This window comes from Callorhinchus milii, unplaced genomic scaffold, assembly GCF_018977255.1.
Source record: "Callorhinchus milii isolate IMCB2004 unplaced genomic scaffold, IMCB_Cmil_1.0 Scaffold17, whole genome shotgun sequence".
Taxonomy (NCBI): Eukaryota; Metazoa; Chordata; class Chondrichthyes; order Chimaeriformes; family Callorhinchidae; genus Callorhinchus; species Callorhinchus milii.
Window position 1 is genome coordinate 1,118,262 of NW_024704758.1, and position 24,085 is coordinate 1,142,346.

The 24,085-nt window shown below is 45.5% G+C and overlaps 2 protein-coding genes and 1 non-coding gene across 7 annotated transcripts in view; 1 reads left to right on the forward strand and 2 right to left on the reverse strand.

The window, feature by feature from the left end:
• Window positions 1–9,602, forward strand: part of phf21ab (PHD finger protein 21Ab) — a 111,714-nt gene extending 102,112 nt beyond the window's left edge. For 3 of the 5 annotated variants that reach the window (XM_042341301.1, XM_042341300.1, XM_042341304.1), the window contains 5 exons: window positions 1,306–1,413; window positions 2,413–2,568; window positions 3,628–3,703; window positions 4,315–4,418; window positions 7,683–9,602. In XM_042341301.1, coding sequence (XP_042197235.1) covers window positions 1,306–1,413; window positions 2,413–2,568; window positions 3,628–3,703; window positions 4,315–4,418; window positions 7,683–7,898 — 660 coding nt within the window. In that variant the 3' untranslated portion in view covers window positions 7,899–9,602. The remainder of the gene's footprint in view (window positions 1–1,305; window positions 1,414–2,412; window positions 2,569–3,627; window positions 3,704–4,314; window positions 4,419–7,682) is intronic. The other 2 variants (XM_042341302.1, XM_042341305.1) reach the window with 2 other exon arrangements.
• A 1,358-nt stretch (window positions 9,603–10,960) lies between these two features.
• The window catches only part of arhgap1 (Rho GTPase activating protein 1), a 15,909-nt gene continuing 2,784 nt past the window's right edge, over window positions 10,961–24,085 (reverse strand). The window contains exons 3-13 of the mRNA XM_007904829.2: window positions 23,298–23,381; window positions 23,048–23,135; window positions 22,243–22,374; window positions 20,419–20,505; window positions 20,057–20,155; window positions 19,287–19,379; window positions 18,658–18,734; window positions 18,387–18,464; window positions 17,367–17,495; window positions 14,371–14,474; window positions 10,961–13,971 (exon numbers count right to left, since the gene is read on the reverse strand). Coding sequence (XP_007903020.2) covers window positions 13,801–13,971; window positions 14,371–14,474; window positions 17,367–17,495; window positions 18,387–18,464; window positions 18,658–18,734; window positions 19,287–19,379; window positions 20,057–20,155; window positions 20,419–20,505; window positions 22,243–22,374; window positions 23,048–23,135; window positions 23,298–23,381 — 1,142 coding nt within the window. The 3' untranslated portion in view covers window positions 10,961–13,800. The remainder of the gene's footprint in view (window positions 13,972–14,370; window positions 14,475–17,366; window positions 17,496–18,386; window positions 18,465–18,657; window positions 18,735–19,286; window positions 19,380–20,056; window positions 20,156–20,418; window positions 20,506–22,242; window positions 22,375–23,047; window positions 23,136–23,297; window positions 23,382–24,085) is intronic.
• trnae-cuc lies at window positions 19,805–19,878 on the reverse strand. The gene has a single exon. It is a non-coding gene; the product is annotated as a tRNA-Glu (tRNA).

Sequence of the window (24,085 nt, forward strand, 5' to 3'; positions counted from 1 at the left end):
TCTTGCCTGAAGTAACTTCACACTTCCATTGTCAGGATGTGTTTCATCCTTTATCTTTCTTCACATAAAGCTGAGTTGGAAGAATATTTCCACTGTGAGAATATAGCCAGAGGGCACAAGATTTGATATCATTGCCTAACTTAATTAATTAACAAATTATCTTTGCCAAATCAGGAGGTTGTTTGTAACCCTTGCTCCTGGACGAGCTAGCACATCCCTCAGCATTCCTCCACTTGACACTCCCCCACCCACTACCCATCACCCAGCTAACCCCACCAGATCTTGCAGAGATCACCCTCATAGACTAAAGCTGTTCTGTGAAATAAACGGAAGAAGCGTTGGGGAGGCCTGCCCGATGTGTACAGAGTGGGAGTGAGAGCTATAAGAGCCCTCTTCCACACTTTTTCTTCAAGGGAGCATTGCCCAGTATTTTGGTGCTTTGTGTGAGGCTCAATCCAGCAGTGTGTGGAGGATGTCTCTGAATTGAAGAATGAAGAAGATCCCATCAGGTAGGTCATCCATCCACTGATGTCAAATGATTTTGTTTAAACATTTCAGTACATAAAGAATCTGATGCAGTGTTGTACTGTGTATCATACTACATAATCTATATTGTCAACCAGTTTCATTTTGTTGCTGACATTTTCATTGTTGCCAGTTATGCCGATAGCTGTTTTATATTTTGACGGGGAATGTTTTTTTTTAGGATTTTAGTTTTGAATATGCCACCTTCTGTTTGCCTTAAAGTTCCTGGGAATATAAAGTGAAACACTGGGCTGCTGCAGGAAATGAGCGGATACCATGGTTCAGTGGGAAAGCATATCTTTGCATTGCATGATGGATTACAATACCATAAGTGGGAATCTGCACCTCGTGTGATACTTGCCCTCAGTGATTTGCTCATTTCAACCAGATACAGCACTGAGCTGGAGGCAAGGTGCCCACCTGGTCGTCAAAGGGAGAAATTGGCAACAGTCTACTTTGGCTGCGGTCTGTACACCATTTTGGACAGCCATTGAACACTGTTTCGTGAAGGCAGTGGAGAGATCTTTAGTTCATTCTATTTGCCAGAGACTAGGGTATACAATCCAGGAGAGAAATGTAGTGAAAATATATAACTAGTCACTACAGCACTGAAGAACTGGCTATTTGAACACAGTGGGAATTGATGCGTCAGCAGTGATTACAACACACAATTAAAACCAATTAAAAGTTAATGAGAGAATCTAAGTGGGTTAACATGCAATGCAATTAACGGGAGACTCACATTTATTTTTATTTTAATTTTAAAACATCTTTAAACAGGGTTTGCCCTTTTTAGCCGCAAGGGCTACTTTACAAAGGAGCCCTGTCAGCAAGATACAGGATGAGACAAACAGCACTGAAAACATCACAAAAATCACAACCTTATCTGTGAGTGCATTTATATTTATTTCAAAGAAAATTGTGGCAGGCTTTCTGAATGAGAGAGAGAGCGAGAGAGAGAGACACCTCTGTTTGAAGGTGCATAAGATCGGGTCATCTTAGATCCAAATTAAGATTTGGTAAGTTTGCAGAGAGTGGAATATTAATAATAATAATTGTATTTTATAGCGCCTTATCACGTCCTCGAGACGTCTCGAAGCACTTCACAGAATATACTGCAAAGTGAATTGACTGTATATTTTGTGGGCGAAATAAAATAAAGCAACCAATTGGCTATTTTTGAAGAGACTTGACCATTTCTCAGCCTGTCCACAATGCAGCACAATTACATTTGTTTGTTTATTTTTCATGTATTCATTTTTTTTTACTTTTTAAGTTCTTAGATTTATTTTCCAGGTTATGACAGTGGTTCTGGTTAAATGCTTAGAGCACCAGGTCTCATTATTGACAGTAGATTAGATACTATGGTTTGATAAATGAAGTCCGGATTGATACTGTGCTCTACATCTCGAGCACTTTGTGTAAAGTTGGAGCTCTCTACATCTATAGTCATCTCCCCGACTTCATTGTGAAAAGAGATTTAAGTGAGAAAGTTCTGCAAGTGTTCTTGTGCATAGTCTGCTCCACAGAGGTCTTTGTGGATGCAGCCAGGACCACTTCTTGGTTGACCCATTAGGAGGTGCATTTGAGCAATGTAACAAAGGTCCCAGTTATCCCTCCTACCACAGCTCAGGCCAGTCAAAGGGAAGCCCGAGTGTAAGAGGCAGCTGAAGCTGGGAGTGAACCTTGCATCTCCTAACCCAGGACTCCCAGTGCTCTCCCATCGTAGCTACAGGGCAGCCGCTGCTTTAAGCCTTTTGATTATGGCTTGTGTCTATTACATTGGGGAAAAAAAACACTAAAATGTCAAGTGTAACAAAATTAAAATTAGAACCCATAGTGTTGAGTTAAGCAGCGTGAATGATTGTGTGATTTATTTTTTGATAGGGTGACATCCATGAGGATTTCTGCTCTGTGTGTCGGCGTAGTGGACAGCTGCTGATGTGTGACACTTGTTCTCGTGTGTATCACCTGGAGTGCCTGGACCCGCCATTAAAAGCCATTCCCAAAGGAATGTGGATTTGCCCCAAGTGTCAGGAGCAGGTGTGGGTTTAGTCAGTGCCTCAGTCCTTCAGTCTGGTGTAGCGCAGAGTGCTAGGGTGTAGATTTTGTTTGTTTTGGGGGTGGGAGTTGCTTTATTTTATTTCATTCTATTTGATTTATGTTTCCATGTGTTGTATAATATGTCACAAACACTCCAGGGTATACACATAGATGATTCAAACAGCTCTGTTAATAAAACCAGAACTAACTATAGACAGACAAACTGTCCTGTTAGGAATCGAGGAGTAATGGTTAAGGAATGGTTGTCACTATAATCTATCAGCCATGATTTGAACAGTGCAGCAATTGACCATATTTTAGGTGGTAAAGGCGATGAAAATGGGAGTGGGACGGACACTCACTCACCTCGGTCACTGCTTTCATCTCAGAACCAGCGTTCAGATGCAGATTTGATGGAGAGGATGATGGTCGTCTTTGTCAGACAGCTGTTTAGGATCCACAGTAAAATATCCTGTTTCCCCAGCCTTCAATTCCCAACATAACCACTGGCTGTAATTCACAGCTAACTCTTGTCAGGTTTTACTCTCGAGAGGTCTAGGGATGAATTGTAAGTGAAATGTCAAGCTGCTGCAGTTAGAGGGCGCTGTTCCTATAGGTGAGGCACATGGCTGATATCTCGGAACTGTGTCTTACCCGTGTTACACCTAACATGGGAATGTTTGGATACCATCACTTAGTGCAGAAGATGGCAAACATTTCCATTCCTCAGCATGGTAATTTGTCTCATGAGCACGTACGTGTGTGTGTGTATGTGTGTACGCATGTAGACGTGCACCTGCACACACAAAATTTGCTGTTGATGTACAAGAGGAAGAAAATTTGGCTGCCCTTTAACCAAATATCGTTGTTGTCACTAGGTGTCTTTGTGTTTTCAGTACTAAGAGGAAATATATTTCAGCACTTTAAGGAATAAATGTCTTTTGACCAAGGAAAGCCCCCTTGTCTCAACAATGGGTGTGTTTCCGGTTTTAACACCACCTGCTAATTGACGTGTGTCGTGGCTTCTCTCAATCACTGGTGCAAACCTTTTACTTTTAGATTCTCAAAAAGGAAGAGGCGATTCCATGGCCTGGGACATTGGCAATCGTCCATTCATACATTGCTTACAAAGCTGGTAAGGACTTGTGACCAAAGTCTCCTGAACAAGACTTGTTTATGCATCCAAATTAAATCTAAATTCATTATATTTTGTGAATGTATAAGTTTCAATGCTTCTTTGTCATACCTGTAAAGAAGAAGGAGAGAGGTATTATTTAAGGAATATGATGTCTGATGTTTGATCAATCCATCATTCTGTTCTGGGTTACATTCTATTCCCAAGATAGTCAGAGAAATGAGATAATAACTTTAAATGTGACCATCAAAGAAACTTTATACAAATTTCTATGTGCCCACCATTCAGCTAAACAAACTTGCATTGTATGAATCTGAACCACGCTGAACTGTTTGGTTGACAAACCATTCCCTGTTGCACCTCTATCACCAGGGATGAACAGCATCATTAGTTTACTGCTGAAGGGGGTTTGCTATACTCCGTTAGCAGGAGTACTGCTCGCACTGATGTGGGGTATCCATGATCTACCAATCCTGTTTAGCAGCAGGAATCAGCGAAGTGGGCATCTCGTTCTGACAGTTACTGATCGCATTGTTTATTAGCAAGTCCCTAACCCTGAATCCTGTGGCAATTTTCTGGTGACCGCTAAGGTTTAAAGTTCTCTCTCGCAGCTAAAGAAGAGGAAAAGCAGAAACTGTTAAAGTGGAGCGCAGAGTTAAAGCAAGAGCGGGAGCAGCTGGAACAGAAAGTCAAACACCTCAGCAATTCCATAACGGTGAGTAAGATCAGGGATTGGCGTCACACCCAGAGAACCACAGTGCAAATTAGACTAAAAAGAGTGGATTTGACACAGTGCAAAAGCTTCTTTCCTGTGCAGTGATATCTGGACTACCCAGACTGCCGCAGAGGGCTGACTCGATTCTACCATTCCCTTGCCAGGCATGTTACCTTGAAGCTGGTTCAGAACGTCAATGTTGTCCCCAGACTTTGTACAAACTGGCTCATGTACAGATTGCTGGGAAGCTATCCACTGAGTGATTAATAACTGTGTCAAAGCTAATATTACTTATACATTATCCAACAAATTGCAGAACTGGCAGTGACACAAAGTTATCAGTTGATCCGATTTTGAAGATATAATTACAGGCGGGGAATAGATAAGCACATTTCTGATTTCAAACAGAATTGCTTTAATTTTTTCATTCATCACAAATCACTTGTTCATCCATCAGGATGGACTAGGAAGCTGTAGCCACGAGGTTTAGGCTGACTGCAGTGCAGTACATTTTGACATAAGTCAAATGCGAATATTAGGTTGGAAGTGCTTTTTCTTGTGGCAAAATCAGGTGGTTTGGACTCGGGACGTTTGTAATATTAATAAATAATAATCCTTGCATTTCATCTCGTACCTTTCACATCAGGAGTATCTTAGGAGAAACTCTTAAACAGGATTTACAGTAAGAAAGTGAAGTGATGTCGTGTGCATTTAGAGAGCTGCTTAATGGTTTGGCCTGACCTGCTGCTGAACCATGCATAAAGCAGATCCCCAATGTCATTCTGTGTTGCTTTTCCTATGTTGCAACGGGCTTTGTCTCTTGTTCCAACCAACCCTGATTTTGATTTGGGTATCTCTCTTGGTTCTCTTACCTGGCCCATGAGCAGCTCAGGAGAGCCAGGCACAAAAACAGGTATTCCGAGTGGCAGACATCTAGTTTGATCACAAGTGAATAATATAAAATGACACGAGTGCAGGCAACAAGCATCCGTTCGTCAGCTGATCCATCCATTCCTTCCGCAGAATCTTTACCATTGTCTCTTGAGGAAACCCGCTGCAGTTTCCCAGAGCCTCAGAAGCTCTCTGTGAACAGCATGTGATTCTCTCTCTCTCTTATCTGTTTCTCTACAAGAAGATAAGAGCATAAGAAATGCTAGATGAGAAAAGACCAAGGCCCATCTAGTTCACCTTCCACCTTCCTGGTGGTCACATGCATATATTTCCCAGATTCCCTATGTACTATATCCCACAATGTTATTTCCTAAAAGAAAACTATCTAATTTGTGTTTGAAAGAATTAACACTTCCTGCTTCAATTGTCTCCCTCGGGAGCCTGTTCCACAGCTTCACTATATGCTCACTGAAATAGTGTTTGGGTAGATTTGTTCTGAATTTACCCCTTCAGTCACAGGCTGTGTCTTCTGGTTTTACTATTCACTCTCTCTCTCTCTTTCACTGTATATTTCTCCCTATAATCTTAAATCCTGTTCCTAACCAGATTTTTTTCCAGTCATGTAACACTCCACTGACGACGTACGTTGGAGGTCAATTTCGCACATCAGCTTGGGGAGATACAGATTCTTTCTGATGTAGAGGCTTCAGTTAAATGTTTTATCATTGCAAAGAGAAGCAACACTCCTGTGAATCAATACGTGTGAGATGTGCAGTGTTTATATAACCGGGTGCCTGTTAGCAAAGCAAGAAAGCAGCAGTCTAATCAATTTGTTTTCTCTTGATGTTTCAGACGTGATATTCTGGTGGATTGAGTTATTTGTTTAGGTACATTAATTCTAAAATAGTACTGCAGATTGCAAGGAGCACTGACCTCAGGAGGTGCACATAAGCTATCTGGTGTAATTTAATAAATCAATACAGTCGCAGAACCAGTGAAACACACAATACAAAATTACATTTACACAGTGCCTTTCACGTCGGGACGATGTCCCAAGGCGCTAGACAGTGGGGGATATGGACCCGAATAGGTGGTTGGGATCAAGGAGGGTAGTAGGGTGGCCAAAAGCGTGGTCGCAGAGAAGGTCTTGAGACATGCCTTGAAGGGAGCGAGGCGAAGGGAATATGGTACACGCATTGGGAGTTCAGCTATATTCCACTGCTAGTATAAAACTAAAACAAACTTAAGGCCAGACTTCAGATTGTGCCAGGATTTTAATAACTTCTATTTAGTGCAGTTATCCAGTTAAAGAAATGTTGGTCAATTAAACGTGATTTATAAAACTAGCAAATTTTTATAAAAGATATTCATTGCTCGGTGGTCAGGGAATTATTGTTACTGATTGTCTCTCTTTTTTCCTTTGGGGCTAACTGTGTTTATGCAGGTTCCACACTTGCTCTGTGACAGCTCACCCCAGAGGCTCTTCTTTATGTGGAAACCTGAGCAATTTGTTTCTGCATAACTGGAGAGCAGCATCACCCATACCAGATGCTCTTACCTGGGTGTAACACATCTCCCAGCAGGAGCACTCGATAGTGATCACAAGAAGGACCTTGAGCTGACTATTCTCTCCCCTAAGCAAGGCTCAATTATAGCCACGATTGCTGTCCCTAGTGAACACTAGAATAGAATCTACACCCTTCAGGCTGTATGGCCTTCCACCGCTACCCAATACTGGGACAGTCATTTATAATTTGCACACGCGCTTAGTACTCTTTTAATGTATGAATCCCTTTGTCTTGCTCCTTTTCTCCCTATCTTTGAAATATGCTTAAAACTATTTTTGTGGTCAACATCCTACAATTGTCCTTCCTCTGCTCAGTGCTTCTGGGTGTCTTTATTAACGGTTTTGAGTTATTTATCCTGCCTGAAAGGTGCTTGTCATTTGAGCAAGTTTGTTAGAAATGGGAGAAAAGAACAATCCTTTCTATTCTGTGAGGAGTGAACGCAACCTGCATTGGGCTGCGAGGAATCTGAAGCGACAACAACAAATTACATGTGTACAGAGCCTTTCAGGTCGGGAGGATGTCCCAAGCTGCTGGACAGTCAAGGATTTGGACCTGAGCTGGGGGTTGGGATCAGGAGGACTGGGAGGGGTAGGGGTCGGAGGGTGGCCGGAGGGGAGGGTCTTGAGATGCGTCTTGAAGGAGGCAAGGGAGGAAGTAAAGGGACTGTGGGGCACAGTTCCAAAGGGTGGGACTGGAGAGGATGAAGCTCGGCTGCCGATGGTGGGGTGGGGACGTGGAGCAGCCTCAGGGGCAATCGGCGAGAAAACCAGAGAGAAAATAACCTTTTGTTTTTCATTTTCTTTAGAAATGTATGGAGACCAAGAACAGCTTACTTGCTCGGCAAAAGGATATGCAGATCTCTCTGGAAAAGGTGAAACGGCTGATCCATTTGATCCAGGGCATTCAGCTGACAGAAACCACCACTCTAACCGACCAGGACAACCACCCCACAGACTGCGTGAACTCTCCCACCACTGCACCGTCACCAGTGAACTGTGACAGTAACTCAGAGACCAAGTAGCTGAAAGGAAAGGGCTGGATTCCATAGAACCTGTAAACCTTTCTGGAACAAAATTGTGAAAGGCGGTTCCTGATTTGCCAATTTGTGGGGGATTCTGTGCTGGATTGTGTTATTGATCCATATTGGGAGTGCCAGCTGGGATGACCAGCGTCAAGCCAAGTGAAATACCAGTGTGTGCCTGCTGCCACCAATTCGGTTTTAACTTTGTCTACTCTTCAGGGAAATAGGTAGAAAACCATGGCAGAGATGTAGAGAGCTACCCTGGTCTTGGATTGCAGTCCTTGCAAGTCCTGAAGTCCAAGGATTCTATGAGCAGAACAACAGACGTTTTAGTATAACGCAATACAGAGGGGAAACCAAAACTGTATATGGAAGAAACAAGGATCAGAGGCATGGGAGCAGAACGGTGGCAATCACTGACTATGACTAAAGCAGCAAAGGCCGAGCCAGAAGTGCAGACAAGAGACAAAGTATGTTGTGTGACGGGCAAGACACAAAGTATGAATCTCCTCTTATTTTATTATTTTTTTAAACTACAGAAAAACACAAGTGTAGATTTACTGTTGGGATTGGAGGGCGATGGGCACCAGAACCGTGCATGGCTTACGATAGTGTTTTTTTTATAATATTAAAAAAAGTCACGTGCTTGTTGTTCATTGTGCGAGTACGTTTCGGTGTGTTGAGCACTGGAACAACACGAGGAGGACGGATGGAATTTGTCCTGGATTTTTTGGGGTTTTTTTTACAGTAGGGAAATATTCAGGTCTTCCTAGTAAAATTAGATCAAGTCAGCTGTTAAAGAGTGCTTTCGTTTCCTAACAAGGTGATTTATAGACAAAAAGTGTTAGAAATTGAGCAGATTCTGTGTAAATATCGAACACCAAGTCCTGTGTATATATAAAAAAAATCAAATCTGTTATCGTCTGAACTGCCAAATGCTTCTATATCGAACCTGCAGGGAATGATCTTCAGTTTACTGGGGAATATACTGGAACCGTTTTACAGTTCTTATTATTTCCATCTTTAAGAAACGTGGATTGAAGGTCCAAAGGTAACAATGTCAGTTAAAGGGGTCATTGGTCATCAGTTGTGTAGAGAATGCAGAAAGTCTGTAGTGTGTTGTGAAATTACAGCCAGAATGGAAATGTTTATTATCTTTGCATTAATATTTAATGTCGGTTGTACTTATTTCACATATCAGGGTGTGCTTGCCTTTAAATTGGGCACTAGGTAAGAATTCCAGCCATTTATACTTAAATTTGTAATTTATAGCCAAACAATAGGGGGGAGGGAGGGGGGAGAAATATAAAGGAAGTATTTCTTCCCAGTCACTTATGTAGGGGGTGGGCTTTTCCTGCCCCCGACCTGACCAAGGTACGTGTACAGAAGAGCTTGGGGGGGGGGGGGAATTGCCAGATTTGGGGGGAAGCTGCATAGAAAGGGCCACAATAATTTTCTGTTGTTATTTAGTGTTGGTCTTTTATGATGTTTTTAAATACCGACTCTGAAACATTACTCATTAAAAGATATTTTTAATAGAATTGTTACTCGTTACTGGTGAACAGAAACCACCTGACTAACCAGAGGAAAATCTGTCACAATAAGACCAAAAAAAGTTTCTCAGAATAAGTTTGCAACCAAAAAATGATTGCTGTTGACGACTGGAATAAGTAACTTAAATAAATGAAAATGGTTGCAGAAGTACTAATGTATGTAGCCTTACAACTTTATTCCCACCCCATCCCCTCCCCTCACACTCATACATCACTCGCCCACACGGTGACTGACAGACATTGCTGGCTTGAAGTTGCTCCTGGTACAATTCAGCGTTAAACAAAACATGAGGTTTGTGGTGTCGCAAGAGAAGGAACACGTTTCTTCTTTCCAAAAGACAAAAATGATCTCGGAATAGTGGAACGTATAATAATAATCCTTGCGTTTTATATAGTGCCTTATCACGTCTTTTAGACGTCTCAAAGCACTTCATACGATAAACTGTAATTTGACTGTATATTTTGTGGGCGAATCACAGCAGCCAATTGCAGAGCAGCGTCCCACAAACCGTCGAGGATTGAGTGACTTTTTTTTAAAAAAAGGTTATTATTATCCCCTATTCATGTTGTTTGCTTTTTGAATGGCAATTTAAATGATTAATATTGGAACAGTTTGAGCAGTAGCAGTACTGTGTGTGGCAGACCACATTTGTTTGTGAAGATATTTATACCTCACTACCTGCATAATATATTACTTAAGATTTAAGATCTGCTGCCAGGAAAGTAACTTACTGTCTGTTGTGTGTTGCATTGCAGTCAGTTCTGTTTCGTTTCATTTATATCATCTTTTATCTGTGCCACCCTTCCTATTTTTTTAGAAGCGAGCGCTTCAGTATATATTTATACACAAGTAGCAGAGAGTGTAAGCTGGTAAGTTGCTGGCCATGTTCTGTTGGCATTGATGAATCATGTAATTACTCTTGCAGTTAATGATGGGAATTGGAACAACTTCACTGAATTACAGCAATGCTGTTTTATATAGTTAAGCCACTGGATTGTTTAGCCATTGCAGTAGTTACAAAACCATGTCAGGATATCTCATATTTGCTGAGTGAAAACTGTATGTGTGACACTTTTATCCTGTTTATTGTATGATGTAAACTTGTTATAATTTAGTCTACAACTGCATTAGTTGTTCTCAGGCTCTCCTGATTGCTATCAGACGTTCTCTCTCCTCTCGCAATCCAGCTCCTTGCTTAGGTTTCTTGTGAGTGGCAGCAGCTACCAGCCCCCACCTGGTTCACGCTGACCTTCAGTATAACAGTATTACTGCTGATCGCCGGCCAAGTACTTCTGTTGCATCCAATTCAGAAATGAGCTACAGAGTTCCTTCTGGTTTCTGTTCTAACAACCCCTTTAATTCCCTATCGCTGAGACCTCAGTCACATGTGGAATGAATGTGCTGCTGGAAACAAATTCAATATTCATCCCCCTTTGAATTTAATTATTTGAATTTTATATTAAAAATACACCTTTAAAACTGGAGACGAGGCACAGAAAAAAAATAGCTTCTTTCAAAATTTATTGTGCCCTGTAGAGATTTACACATATATAGTTTAACATCAGTTTGACCAGCACTACATGATAAAAGTGGGAGCAAAGTACATGTAACATGATTTTGAGATTTGCACAAATCAGAGTAATAAAATCACATACAATTTGGGGAGGATTCCCCCATTCACATCACATAAAAAATGATTTATAGCAATATCTGAACAATATAATGGAGTAAATGACAATAGCAAACACTTCTCAAAACGTCAGCCATGGAAAGTAGAACTTACTATAAACAGAAGCTTCACATCATCTTTTAACAAAAGACAGTTTTACAGCTTGTTTATCACTGAGCGGTTGGTGCTCGATATCCTTCCCAGGGGCGTGTGCTGTGAAATAAGGCACAAACACGAAACCTAGTACATTGAAGTTGGGTTTGAGGGATATATTTTCTCAAATTTCCCTCTTATCTCTGTACACAGCACAATATTGAGTAATAAACACAGGCAAGTAATCAAATCTCAAGAGAACCACAGTTGGTGTGAGCTCATAGCTGTGATTGTGGAGCTGACAGCGCGGTGGGTCAGCCACACGAGTTACCATTGCAAACAATGACTACCACAGGCTTCGTGATACTGTAGTTGTTTCCTATAGAGGCACAAGGGATCTACAGTGTAACAGTGAAGCAGAAAAGCTCACCCAGACACAGTGTTAATAGCCAAGAACAAAGATTAACACATGGAAAGGCAAACATGTCAATGGTTAGAAAGTGTCCACAGCAAAAAAATTCAGTGCTAAAGTCGCACAATTTATATTTGTCTTTCATGGCGGGGGGTGGGATGTCCCGAGGAGCCAACACACTGAACTCCACAGCTCACTGGTCGAGGGAAGTGGGTGTCCTCAGGTTTGCTAAGCACAGACTCACTCTATTGAGCAAGAGGGGTTGTTGGGTTCATTGTGAAGACTCTTCCCCAGAGCGTCCCAGTAAACTAGCGCATCCTGTGTGCCTTAGTACCACCCTCACACATCTCAAACCCAATACAGTGTGAGTTCAGAAAGAAAGATAAACTCATCAGACGGATAAGCAGCCCGAACCTCAAGACAATAATGTTCAAAAATTACAAGGGAATTGAGCCAACATTTTACATTCACTATAAAAAATCTGATGGATGCAGTCTATTGACTGGAATTGCTTACACCACTGAGGTGGTGAGACAGAATGGGGCTGGATCTTGTGGAGGGTGGAAGGGGAGACGAGAGAGAGAGAAATTATTTTTCCATTTTCACTCCTTACACATCAATCTAACATCTTCCAGGGAAGAGGGTTACAAATCAAACAACACACTCAGGGAACGTAGCTGTCAGCAGAAGGCGTAAACTCAGCAACTGTCACATTAATGCTGTCATTAGACATGTTTGCGAAAGTTGAAATGTTTTGGGCTATTTTACACAATTATCTTTCCCCAGCACAATTTAACCCAAACCTACCAGAATCACATCACACGCAGATTAATTACAGGCACAAAATATACACTCGTCTGAGAAATGTTTTGACAATTTGAATGAATAATAATAATCCTTGCATTGATATAGCACCTTAGCAGTCCATTGAGACATCTCAAAGCGTTTCACAGAATATACTGTAAAGTGGATTGACTACATTCTGTGGGTGAAACGCGGCAGCCAATTGTGCACAGCAGTTTAAAAAGTTTAAAAATTAATGCTCTTTCTAAAGGTAGTTTTGCTTAAGCAATGCACGGAGTTACTGAACAACTGGGGCTGGAGACAGATTAGAATTAGGGCCGCCTGAAAGATCATAAACCTGAAGCCATCCCAAGTTACTGACTGCATCTCAGCCCGTGTTAGACTGCGCTCCCACCCACTGCTGCTCACGGTAACTTCTAACCATGTCTGTTCCTGTGAGAGAGGAAGCTCTGGCTCCCTTTCTTCCACAAAGCACTGATGTGTCTCAAAGTTACAAACAAACTAGAAACCAGGTAATATAACATTCTTCAATATTTAAAACATGCAGATAAAACAGAGGCATTATTTGGAGACGATATAAAATTCAACATTTCTATTTCTGTAGGAAATTGAACCCACATCAAATCAAACTTCCCTGACTACCTATAACCAAGGAAGTTTCACTTTCTATTGGCACGAACCAACATGATTTATAGGAACAGATACAAGATCAAACATTAAGAAAGATTTGGTGCAGTGAAGTCACTCACACAATTGGCACATTTTTATGATCAATTTTCAACCAAAGCAGTGAATGAATATTTTACATTTACAGCACAATATATCTTTGCTTCCCCTAAACCCACACTTAGGAATGACAAACAGTTTACCATTTCTTCCAGAAGCTAAATGAAAAACATATGATTGGAAAATGATTCAGTTTCTCGGCATTTCCTGTAGGTAAACTCTCCCAGCCTATTTACTATGATTATTTTTATATCAAAAGAATAACTAATCTTTCCCAATGAGTGTGAGATAATAGAACATAAAAGGGAAGGTTTAAGAGCGAAACACATGCACACCAAACGAGACCCCAACGTCTTACTCCAAGGCAAATTAAAAAGAGCCGGGTATCCAGCCCCAGACTCGCGGTAATTTTAACTCGTCCCTGTTGCACGTACGTGTGTGTACCTGTTCTGCGTGCACGAAGTAGTGTAAAACGCAAGGAAACCCACCCCTCACAAAATGGATCCAACCTCTCATTTGGCAGTCGCTGCTGCTCGCACTGTGAAAGTCTTCAGCTGAAGGGCCGGTAGCTTACAAGTATAGAGAGTGACCGACTCGACTGACTCCAGCAATGGGGGTTCAGACCCAAAGCTGAGGAGCCCCTCTTACTCTGGGAAGATTTGCTCATGATTTTCAAAGAGCACTTGAGTGAAGTAATTGATGGGATTGATGGCGCTCAGTGAAATGGCGGAGTCCTTCGCCCACAGGAGGGTTGGCCCGAGCACCACGGCGAGATTTGAGGCCGTCATTTTGTTCTCTGAACTCTGGGCAGCAACCTGGCAACGCAAGAGAACCACAACAAGGTCTTGTGAAGGGCTTTTGCTCATTTGTCCTCCCCTTGTCCACCCTCCGACCTCCCCACCTCACCCCAAGTATCACGCCCCAGAGGCCGGGTGTGCCTGGGCCTGTCAGTGTGGATCCCCAGTGAATTACTGTCAAATTGCTTACGTTTCCCTTGTCCTTCGTGGGAAAACATCTGCCCTCCGCTCCCCACTAAGGGACAGTGCTTTGCAGGGAAATATGGGCATGAGACCCGCAGGCCTACTTAGACCCGCAGGCCTCCTGCGTTACTCTGGATGCAGAATAAACTTACCTGATCTGTGGGGCAGCAGCTCAGAAGCCCGAATGGCCTCATTCTGTGCTTATGATTCTAATGGGTGAACACGTGTACATACCTCGCCCAGGAATCTGACCAGGTATTGGAGCACAATGTAGTTATTTTCAGGCAGAGACTGAATCATGCTTCGCTGGGTCTCAATTTGTTCCTCTTCTTTCACACCTGAGAGAAACGTACACAAGGAGTTAGTCTCACAAACGCTGGGGGGGGGGTGGGTGGGGTGGAAGTGGGGGGCAAACGCTAAGAGTGTGACCTGATCACATGGTGAGCGAGGGGGCGGGGAATGCCAGTTCAAGGCACGTCTTGACGTCTCAAGACCCTCCTCTTCAACAAGTCTTTGGCCACTCTCCTTCCCTAACCGTACCCTTCATTCCCCTTATCCCAACCCCCAGCTCGGGCCCAAATGCCTGACTGTCGAGCGCCTTGGGACATCCTCCTGATGTGAAAGGCGCTGTACAAATATAATTTGTTGTGGTGTTTTATATTAGTCACATAAAATCCGACTCACACACAAGTTTATGTAAGTGACATAACTCATCCTTTGCATAAGTCATATTTATAGTCCCAACTTACAAGACAGATGAGATTTACTGTACTAACCCTTCCCTGTAACTTGGGGACAGGGAGGAAGGAGGACCCTGACTGCCACTGGGGACCAGAAACCCGACCCGGGAATGTTATTAGTGGTTCTCACTTTCAAAGCCCTCCACGGTCTCGCTCCTCCCTATCTCTGTGACCTCCTATCCCCCTACCAATCTGTCCGCTTCCCCGGCCGGCTTCACATCCCCTGCCTCGCCCGCCTCACCATTATGGGGAGGGCCTTCAGCCTCTCAGCCCCCACCCTCTGGAACTCCATCCCACAGTCCCGCCACCTTACCCCCTGCATTGCCTCCTTCAAGACCGGTCTCAAAACCCTCCTCTTCGTCCGTTCCTTCAGTGTCCATGTCCCCTTTTGTGATTTTCACTCAAAGCCTAATAGAAATCTGGAACTCTCCCTCTCCCAAAAGGCTGTGGATCCATCAAAAATTCCTCCATTCAACAATAATAAAAATTGCATTCATTATAATGCCTTAACACGTCGTTGAGACGTCTCAGCGCGCTTCACAGAATGGATTGTAAAGTGAATGGCCTTGGGTACAGCAAGTACCATTTCCAAGTTTGCGGACGACACAAAGTTAAGGAGGGGGTAACCAGTGAGAAGGATAGGAGCCAACTGCAGGAAGACATAGAGAGAATGATAAAATGGGCGACACACGGCAGAGGAGTTTCAATGTGGATAAATGAGAGGTAATACATTTTGGTAGAAAGAATGAGGGGAGGTAATATAGGCGGTAATTAAGGGGGCTGACAGAACAGAGAGACCTGGGGGGGCAGGTAAGTAAATCCTTGAAGGTGGCAGGACAGGTAGATAAAGCGGTAAAAAGAGCATATGGGATACCAGGCTTTATAAATAGGGGCATAGAGTACAAGAGTCAAGAGGTTATGATTAACCCATATAAAACACTGGTTAGGCCTCAGTTAGAATACTGCGCCCAGTTCTGGGCCCCACACTATAGGAAGGATGTGAAGGCATTGGAAAGGGTGCAGAGGAGATTTACGAGGATGGGACCAGGAATGAGGGACCGTGATGAGAAAGGCCGGAGAGGCCGGGATTATTCTCATTGGAGCAGAGAAGGTTACGAGGACCTGATAGAGGTCTTCAAAATCATGAGGGGATTTGAGAGGTTAGAAAGGGAAAAACTGTTTCCACTGGTGGGTGTGTCGGTGACTGGAGGTCACTGATTCAAAATAGTCTCTAAAAGAAGCAGCGAGTTGTTCGAATCTGGAACACATTGCCTGAAACGGTGGTGGAGGCCGATTCGATAACTACTTTCAAAAATGCGGTGGACGGGTATTTGAGGAGGACGACTCTGCAGGTTTATGGGGAAAGGGCTGGGGAGTGGGATTGACATTACATTGCTCTTTTCAAAGAGCCAGCACAGACTCGATGGGCCGAATGGCCTCTTTTTGTGCTGTACAATTCTATGATTCTATGAATTGACTGCGCCTTTTGTGAACAAATACAATTCTTGTCAACTTTGTGTGTGTGTGTGAGTTTGGGGAAAAAATAACATTGAAAACTCCAGTGAGTGAATCACACTCTTATACACCATGACAACAGATTAATGAAGGTGGAGGTGTGCACTCATCCAGGCTTTGACACTTGCTGACGCCCACTCTCCAGTGTGTTAGCACCCACACGGACTCCTCCATGAGCTGCTTCACCAACAAGTGATGGCTGATTGATTTGCTGCTGGAATTCATTAAAATCATTAACACGAGCTCCAGTGGAGGTTGGCAAAGCACAGCTTACAGAAGCTGTCGAACATCTCAGCTCTTCAACTAGGGTGTGTGTGTGTGTGTGAGAGAAAACGTGAGCAAGAGAGAGAGAGCGAGAACAAATGAGAGGCGAGTAACTGTGATAAGTGAACAAGTAAGAGTGACAAAGTGAGAGGAGATGTGAAACAGAACTCAGTTTCCCATTTCTAGTCTTTGAACCAAAAGGAGGAAGTTTGTCACTAAGTTAGAGACAGTATCTTAGTGCGAACAGAGAGTTAGTCCAGACATACAAACGGGTTTAGGTAACGTGTATAGACAAGTTTCCGAAACTATTGCCCAATATGTGAAGCAAACGTTCCCTGCAAAGTTTCCCAGAGAGATCTTACAATACTTAACAGGAAGTCGGGAATAAAAGGTGTGAGCGTTGAGTTAAAGAACGGAGGCGGGCGGACACTTAAGATTGTTAGAATGTATTAAAGAGTGAAGCGGCCCCAACCATAACCAATAACTTGCACTTTCCCAGCGATCGTTGCAGGAAAAACCATTTCCAAGTGTTGAAAGGGAATCGGAAAAATCCTATGAAGAGATTTGGGGTAAGAGCAGAGGACGGGGGTTGTAGTCGGAGGAGAGCGAGCAACTAGAGAGACGTGGGGCCACACTCCCTCTTGTGCTGTGCTGTGAGCTGTGACTGTGTGAGACCTACTGGGGTGGGGTGACAGCGGTTGGGTGACTTACATTGAAACGCCACCACACTGTCGTAGAGCTTGAAGGAGAGCAGGGGCGAGGGCAGCTCCCGCAGGAAGGTCTTCAGGATGACGGCGGCCAGATGCACGTCTCCGTACTGCTCGTAATCCACGCGGATCCCTACCCGGAGCAAAGCAGTGCAGGTTAGATCCCTGCGGCAACAGGTGGTCGTGCAGAGCAGTAAACACAGATTATCTGTCAGACACCAAGTCCTGGATGAGAGTTAACTTTTTTCAGTTGAACGTCAACAAGACCGAGTCTCTCCTGATCGGTCGCAGACTCCACCTCACTGAGCCAGTCCAGAACTTTGGCGATTTGTTTGACCCTCAACTGTCCTTTCTATCCCACATTCATGCTTTGACCCGCTATGCCTTCCCCCACCTCCGCAACATCCACCTTCTAACACTGCAGGTCGCCGAGACCCTCATACACACATCCAGGTTCAACTACACATACTCCCTGCGTGTCGGCCTCCCCAACTCCTCCCTCCTTAGGCTGCAGATCATCCAGAACTCTGCAGCCCGTGTCCTCTCCCGCACTAGGATCCATGACCCTATCACCCCCATCCTCGCCCGACTCCACTGGTTTCTTCATCACACAGCCTTCGGTCACCCTCCCTGATCCCGACCCCCAGCTCGGGTTTGAAATATTGATTGTCCAGCGCCTTGGGACGTCCTCCCGATGTGAAAGGCGCTGTGTAAACGTAATTTTGTTTTTGTTGTAGTAACAACTGGATCTGTGCGAGGATCTACTCACTGAGAGCAGCTCCTGAACATCCACAACAAATATAGACAATTGTAACAGGTTACGATTCTACGAACACTCAGAATGCAGAGGGAATGCTGTGAGGATCGCAACGCCAGTTAGTGCGAACCACGACTTTTTACTAAACAAACCAGGCAGTGAAGCCCTATCTATCTATCCTCGTCCAGGGAACAGTTACCCGGACTGTAGGACCCAGTGTGAGGGGAGAGTGTCAGACTGTGGTAACAGTAGCACAGAAAGACTCACCGTTATTGTATTTCTCCACGACCTCCTTCACGACGTACATGTTAGCCGACCTGCGGAAGATGCCCTCTTTGTTTAAACCTGTGGAGGTGAGAGAGAGAAAGAGAGGGGAGAGCTGGTCACAGTGCAGAACGAGGAGACTCGCAGCACTGACTCTCAGCACCAGCTCAGTCTTCAGAGGATGTTTGAGTCGGGGAAGGAGAGAGACACCATGTTCGCAAACCCTGGGTGTGAGATGATGTGGGGCTTCCTCCCTAACGGCAGTTTCACTCACCTCTCACTCGCAGGTAGGCCACAGTCTCCGTCATCACCAGAGGGTAAGGTGACTGCTCTGGGTTTCTTGTCTGAAGCCTGAAAGTGGAGGAAGAAGTGGAACACTTAACGCAGGTTCAGTATAAGGTTCCTACCGCCCTCAGTAAAGGCCGTTACACACACTCTCTCCGGGTGAGTGAAACTCCCACCCTCGGATCTCCTCACTTTTTAAGATTATGAAAAGATTCAATCAGAGAGATGCTGATGGGCTGTTTTCGCTTAATAATAAAATAATAATCCTTGCATTTAACACAGCGCCTTCTCACGTGTTCGAGATGTTTCAAAGTGCTTCACAGGATACACTGTAAAGTGAATTGATCGGGTATTTTGCGGGTGAAGCAGGGCAGCCAATTGCACACAGCAGCGTCCCACAAAGTCGTGACCAATTTTATTTTTGAGGGGTTTATTCTCTTATTTGCGAGTCCATAACGGGAGGACACGAATATAAGGTCACCAGCGGTAGGTCTAAGAAGAGGTTTAGGAACTTCTTCTTGTGTAGGGTAGTGAGAATGTGGATCTCTGCTGAAAAGTTAATCCGATAAAGCGATTGCTAGGCTGAGAGAATCAGTGTGAGATTTGGCGCAGACTTACACTGCCAGTGGGATGCCAAACAGCTGGTGTGGAGAGACCTTGACAGGTATGGTCTGTGGGAGCTTGCGAGCGGCTTGAAGGCTCTGGTCATACCTGAGACAGAGGGCAGCAATGGGAAAGAGTGAATCAGCTGCACAAACCAGCGAGGCTGAGAGCGTGTCAGTCAGGGTGACCACACCGCCCGGCAGCTCTAACGGAGTCACCAGCCTCATAACTGAAGCCATCAGATAATAATAAGAAGAATCCTCGCATTTGATACAGCGCCTCATCAAGTCGCTGAGACGTCTCAAAGCGCTTCACAGGATCAAAGGGGATTGATTGGGCGTTTTGTGGGCGAAACGCAGCAGCCAATTGTGCACAGCAGTGTCCCCACAAACAGTCGCGGATTGAAGTGACCAAATTATTATTGATTTGTTTATTCTTTTGAAGGGATTATTATCCCAGGAAAAGCGATCCGCCAATCGACTACCAACCGGGTTCCTGCGTAGTGCCAGGTAAACAGAGGCGTGCGGAGTAAGGAGACCTACCTGGGAATCGAACCCAGGTTCTCTCGCTTGAGAGGCGAGTGCTCTAACCACTGAGCTACAGGACTCCACAAATCACAGCTGTGAGTGATAGGGATGTGTGAGGCTGCGGTGGGGGAGCGAGCAGGAGAGCGTGGTGGGGGGTGGGGGAGAGAGCGGGAGAGCGTAGTGGGGGGGGGGAAGGTTAGAAGAGAGCAGGCCATTCAGCCTCCGACACAAACGCAGCCTCAGATCAGCATCACCTACGCCTTCACACATTCCGGGATCAGCAGCTGCTCACACTTCAGGTGCTCCTGAAGCTCCCCCAGGTAATTCATGTAAGAGATCTTCTGTCCGAACTTCATGCTGGAGCGAGAGAGAGCAAACAAGCACATTAGTCAACAGGGCTGACTCCCTCCTGAACCCCCACATGGAGCAGCATCTCCTCCCCCATCCCAATCGCAGCCCCTCTCACCAGGGAAATTCAACACCCGTTCAACATGCGTTCTACCTTGTACGAGGCTGAGACATGGGGAGGGGATGGGCCGAAGTTTCGGGGGGGGGGGGGGGGGCAAGAAACTCAGTTGCTCAGTGGGCTGCAGTGAGTGAGTGAGGGAACGCGCAGTTACCTGATGAGGGGTTTGAAGAGAACCAGGATGGTTTTGATGAACTTGGTCGGGTGGACGATGTACAGAGCTTTGATGTTCTTCTTGTACCTGCGGAGGGTAGAGAGTGAAAGATCAGGTGGGTACCACTGGCCTGTTACTGATTTATCACTCACGTTTGTATGAACCTTTCAGCCCCTCACGGCTGACAGACTGCAGCCAGTTTCCCCCATAAACATGAACAACTAAAGAATCGAAACCCGGGCACAGTCGGTCATTCTGGCTCCGTCACAGCTGGGAGCCTGAACCTACCTAGAGATCAGGCACCGAGCCAACAAGCGGCTCTCGTAGACACAGGATTCTCAAACAATAATCATCAGGCGAGAGAGACTCAAGAGAGAGAGAGACTCAGAGAGAGAGAGACTCAGAGAGAGAGATTCAGAAAGAGAAAGACTCAGACACAGAGACTCGGAGAGAGAGAATCAGAGCGATAGAGACTCAGAGAGAGAGACTCAGAGAGAGAGATTCAGAAAGAGAGACTCAGAGAGAGAGACTCTGTGAGAGAGAGAGAGAGAGACTTAGAAAGGGAGAGCGCGACTCAAGAGAGGGAGAGGGAGATACCTTCTGAAAGCTGCTGTGTCCTCCCATGTGCTATACAAACATAAGTTGTTGTTGTTGTTGATACCCTGTTCCATTCTATTATCAGCCGCCCGCAATCTCTGCAGCTGTGAGGGGAGGTGCCATCCCCACTGCGGGCAGCACAGCAGCCCTGGTGATACCCAGGGCACAAGTCACTGCTGATTCAGGGCAGTGTGATTCACAGCCCACACGCACAGCTGTGTCAGTCAGATATCTATACAGTGTGTTCACAAAGTCCTGTTACCACACCCCCCCCCCCTCCACCCCCCCCCCACCCCCCGTGTTTTTTTTCTTACAATAAATTTTTATTTTTTCTTGGTTTGAGTCGAGTGTGACAATGTCATGGCTGACACCGGTAACCTCCTCCTCACTGACTCCATCCGTGTTACAGAAGATCTGGCCCCGAATATGGTGATGGATTATTATCTGCCGTGAAAATGATGGCGCTCACACACTAACACTCACACACACTCACACACTAACACACTAACACTCACACACACTCACAGACACACACATTCCCACTCACACACACTCAGACAGACACACGGACATACACACTCACACCACACACACATTCACACACACTCACTCACAGATCGTCTGGACGTCTAAATATAATTAAACACTTGTAGCTGAACACAATGAAGTGCTTCAAAATATAATTACTATCATTTTTCCACATTTTTCAGCTGTTGGTCAGTGCGCTGTAGAGGGAGGGACAGGGAGTGGGGTGGGGGGAGAGGGGGAGAGGGGGAGCAACAGGACTTTGTGAACACCCTGTACAGATATCTGTCTGACACGGCTGTGTGTGTGGGCTGTGAACCACACTGGGTTCGCTCTGTATCCCGAGTGACCTGTGCCATGGCGATCACCAGGGCGTCTTGACATGGAACGGAGGCACAAACCGAGGCGGTGGAGCTGCATGAGAAGAACCACGGCAACAGGTCCCCATGGTGATCAGCCTCAAAAACCACACCAGCAACAGAGCCAGGCAGACAGGCAGACTCACTGCACCGACTGTACACCGGGAGAAACTCCCTTCTCTTTGTGAGCTGTGACTGTAGTGTGTGTGTGTGTGTGGGTGTGACTGTAGTGGGTGTGAGCTGTGACTGTAGTGTATGTGGGTGTGGGTGTGAGCTGTGACTGTAGTGTGAGTGATGGGTGTGAGCTGCAGTGTGGGGGAATGGGAGAGGCGGTTGCACTCACTTCCTATCAAACTCCCTGTAGGCATCCCGAAGCCAGGTAAAGGAGGGCTTGTTCTCACTGTTTAGGCCGTAGTGAAGGTAAACCACAGAATAGTCGCTCTCCACATACTTGTCCAGTGTGTACTTCAGGTACCTGGTTACGGGGTGGGGTGGGGTGGAGAGAGAGAGAGAACGAGGTCAGGACAGATCACAAGTTTGGCGAGTACCAAGGTTACACTCACATTGCAAACCATTCAGGTGGAAAAGAAGCACAACTGCACACTCCACAGCCCAGGAACAGCGGCCTCACTCCCACCTTTCCCACATCAATCTTCCCTCCGCTGACACACACTGTGGATGCAGTCCTTCTCTCCCTCCCTTCCTCACCCCCTCCCTCTACTCCCTTCCCCCCCAGCTCAGGTCCCCAGGCAATGACCTCATTGACAGTGAGGGACCCAGGAGTGTGTCTAGTCAGTCAGTCAGTCAGTCAGTCAGGGAGCCCTCAGGGGTTCCTGAGGGCTTACAGCAGAGACGTAAAACTGGGGCAAAGTGACCATAAACAGTCACAGCAGCACGAGAAGCATTGTTGTAGGGACCCAGTGACAGGCGCTAAAAAACGCTCTTATCTCAATTCAACCCCTGGGCCTTGGCTCGCAGGTTATAATAATAATCCTCGCATTTGATACAGCGCCTCATCACGTCTTCGAGAGGTCTCAAAGCGCTTCACACTGTAAAGTGGAGTGACTGTGTATTGTTATGCCGATGGGAGAAGGCCCACGAGGATCTGGGCTGTGTCTCTCACAGCGCTATTGGGAGGACTGACTCACTGGAGCAGCGCTGCGTGGTTCAACTGGTGACTCGGAGGCAAACGACAGGCGCTGATGATGATCACCTTCCGCCCGTAATTGTCATCACCTAGAAAGAGACGGGGAGAGCAGGAGTTAAAGACGGGCAACATGGGGCTCTCTCCGCGACTGGGCGATGAACGCGCTCATTCCATCTCACTGTTACAGAATAACCGCCACGTTTCCTCCTCCCCCACCATCACAGCAGCGAGCTGTGCCGAGTGGCACCTACCTGCCACCTCCACGATCTGGTGCTTGGCGATGTGACTGAAGGTGTCGATGTCAGAGGGAGGAACATCAGGTGGAGGGGCACCATCTACAAACACACACAGCAATCACAATCCTCGCCTTGGTTACAACCTCCTATAACTTCTCGGGGAATTACTGCCCAGTGATGCGGTAAACGGGTTAAACACACACGATAATACCAACAGTCATCGTGTGAATCAACACTGTATCTGTGGGGATTGTTGGCCAAGACATCAGGAGATAGAGCTGGAGTGTGGGTGTGAACAGTAAGTAGGAACCTGGATGTTAGTCGAACGGTGGATTGCTTTTCGGGGGGTAATAATCCCTCCCCCCGGCACCCCCAATCCACGGCTGTTTTTGGGTCGCTGCTGTGTGAAATTGGTTGCCTCGTTTCGCCCACAAAATACACAGTTAACTCATTTTGCAATAGATCCTGTGAAGCGCTTTTGAGACGTCTCGATGACGTGATAAGGCACTGTATCAAATTATTATTATTAAAACATGGACTTGGGAACAGGGCAGTATGGGTTCTGTACCACTCAGCTACATGTCCCACCAGGCAGCTCTTCCTCAGTCGATGCCCCGATTAACGGCAAATAATCTTATACCAGATAAACGATCCCAGGGCAGCTCTCAGTGATCCTGAAGCGCTCTCTATTCCCACCGGTCACATATAACCAAATCGGACTTCCCTGCGCCAACCCATGTTCCATCAGAACCACCGACTCCCAAGAGAAGGGACGGTTCCCAGAGCGGAGCTGCTACAGTGTC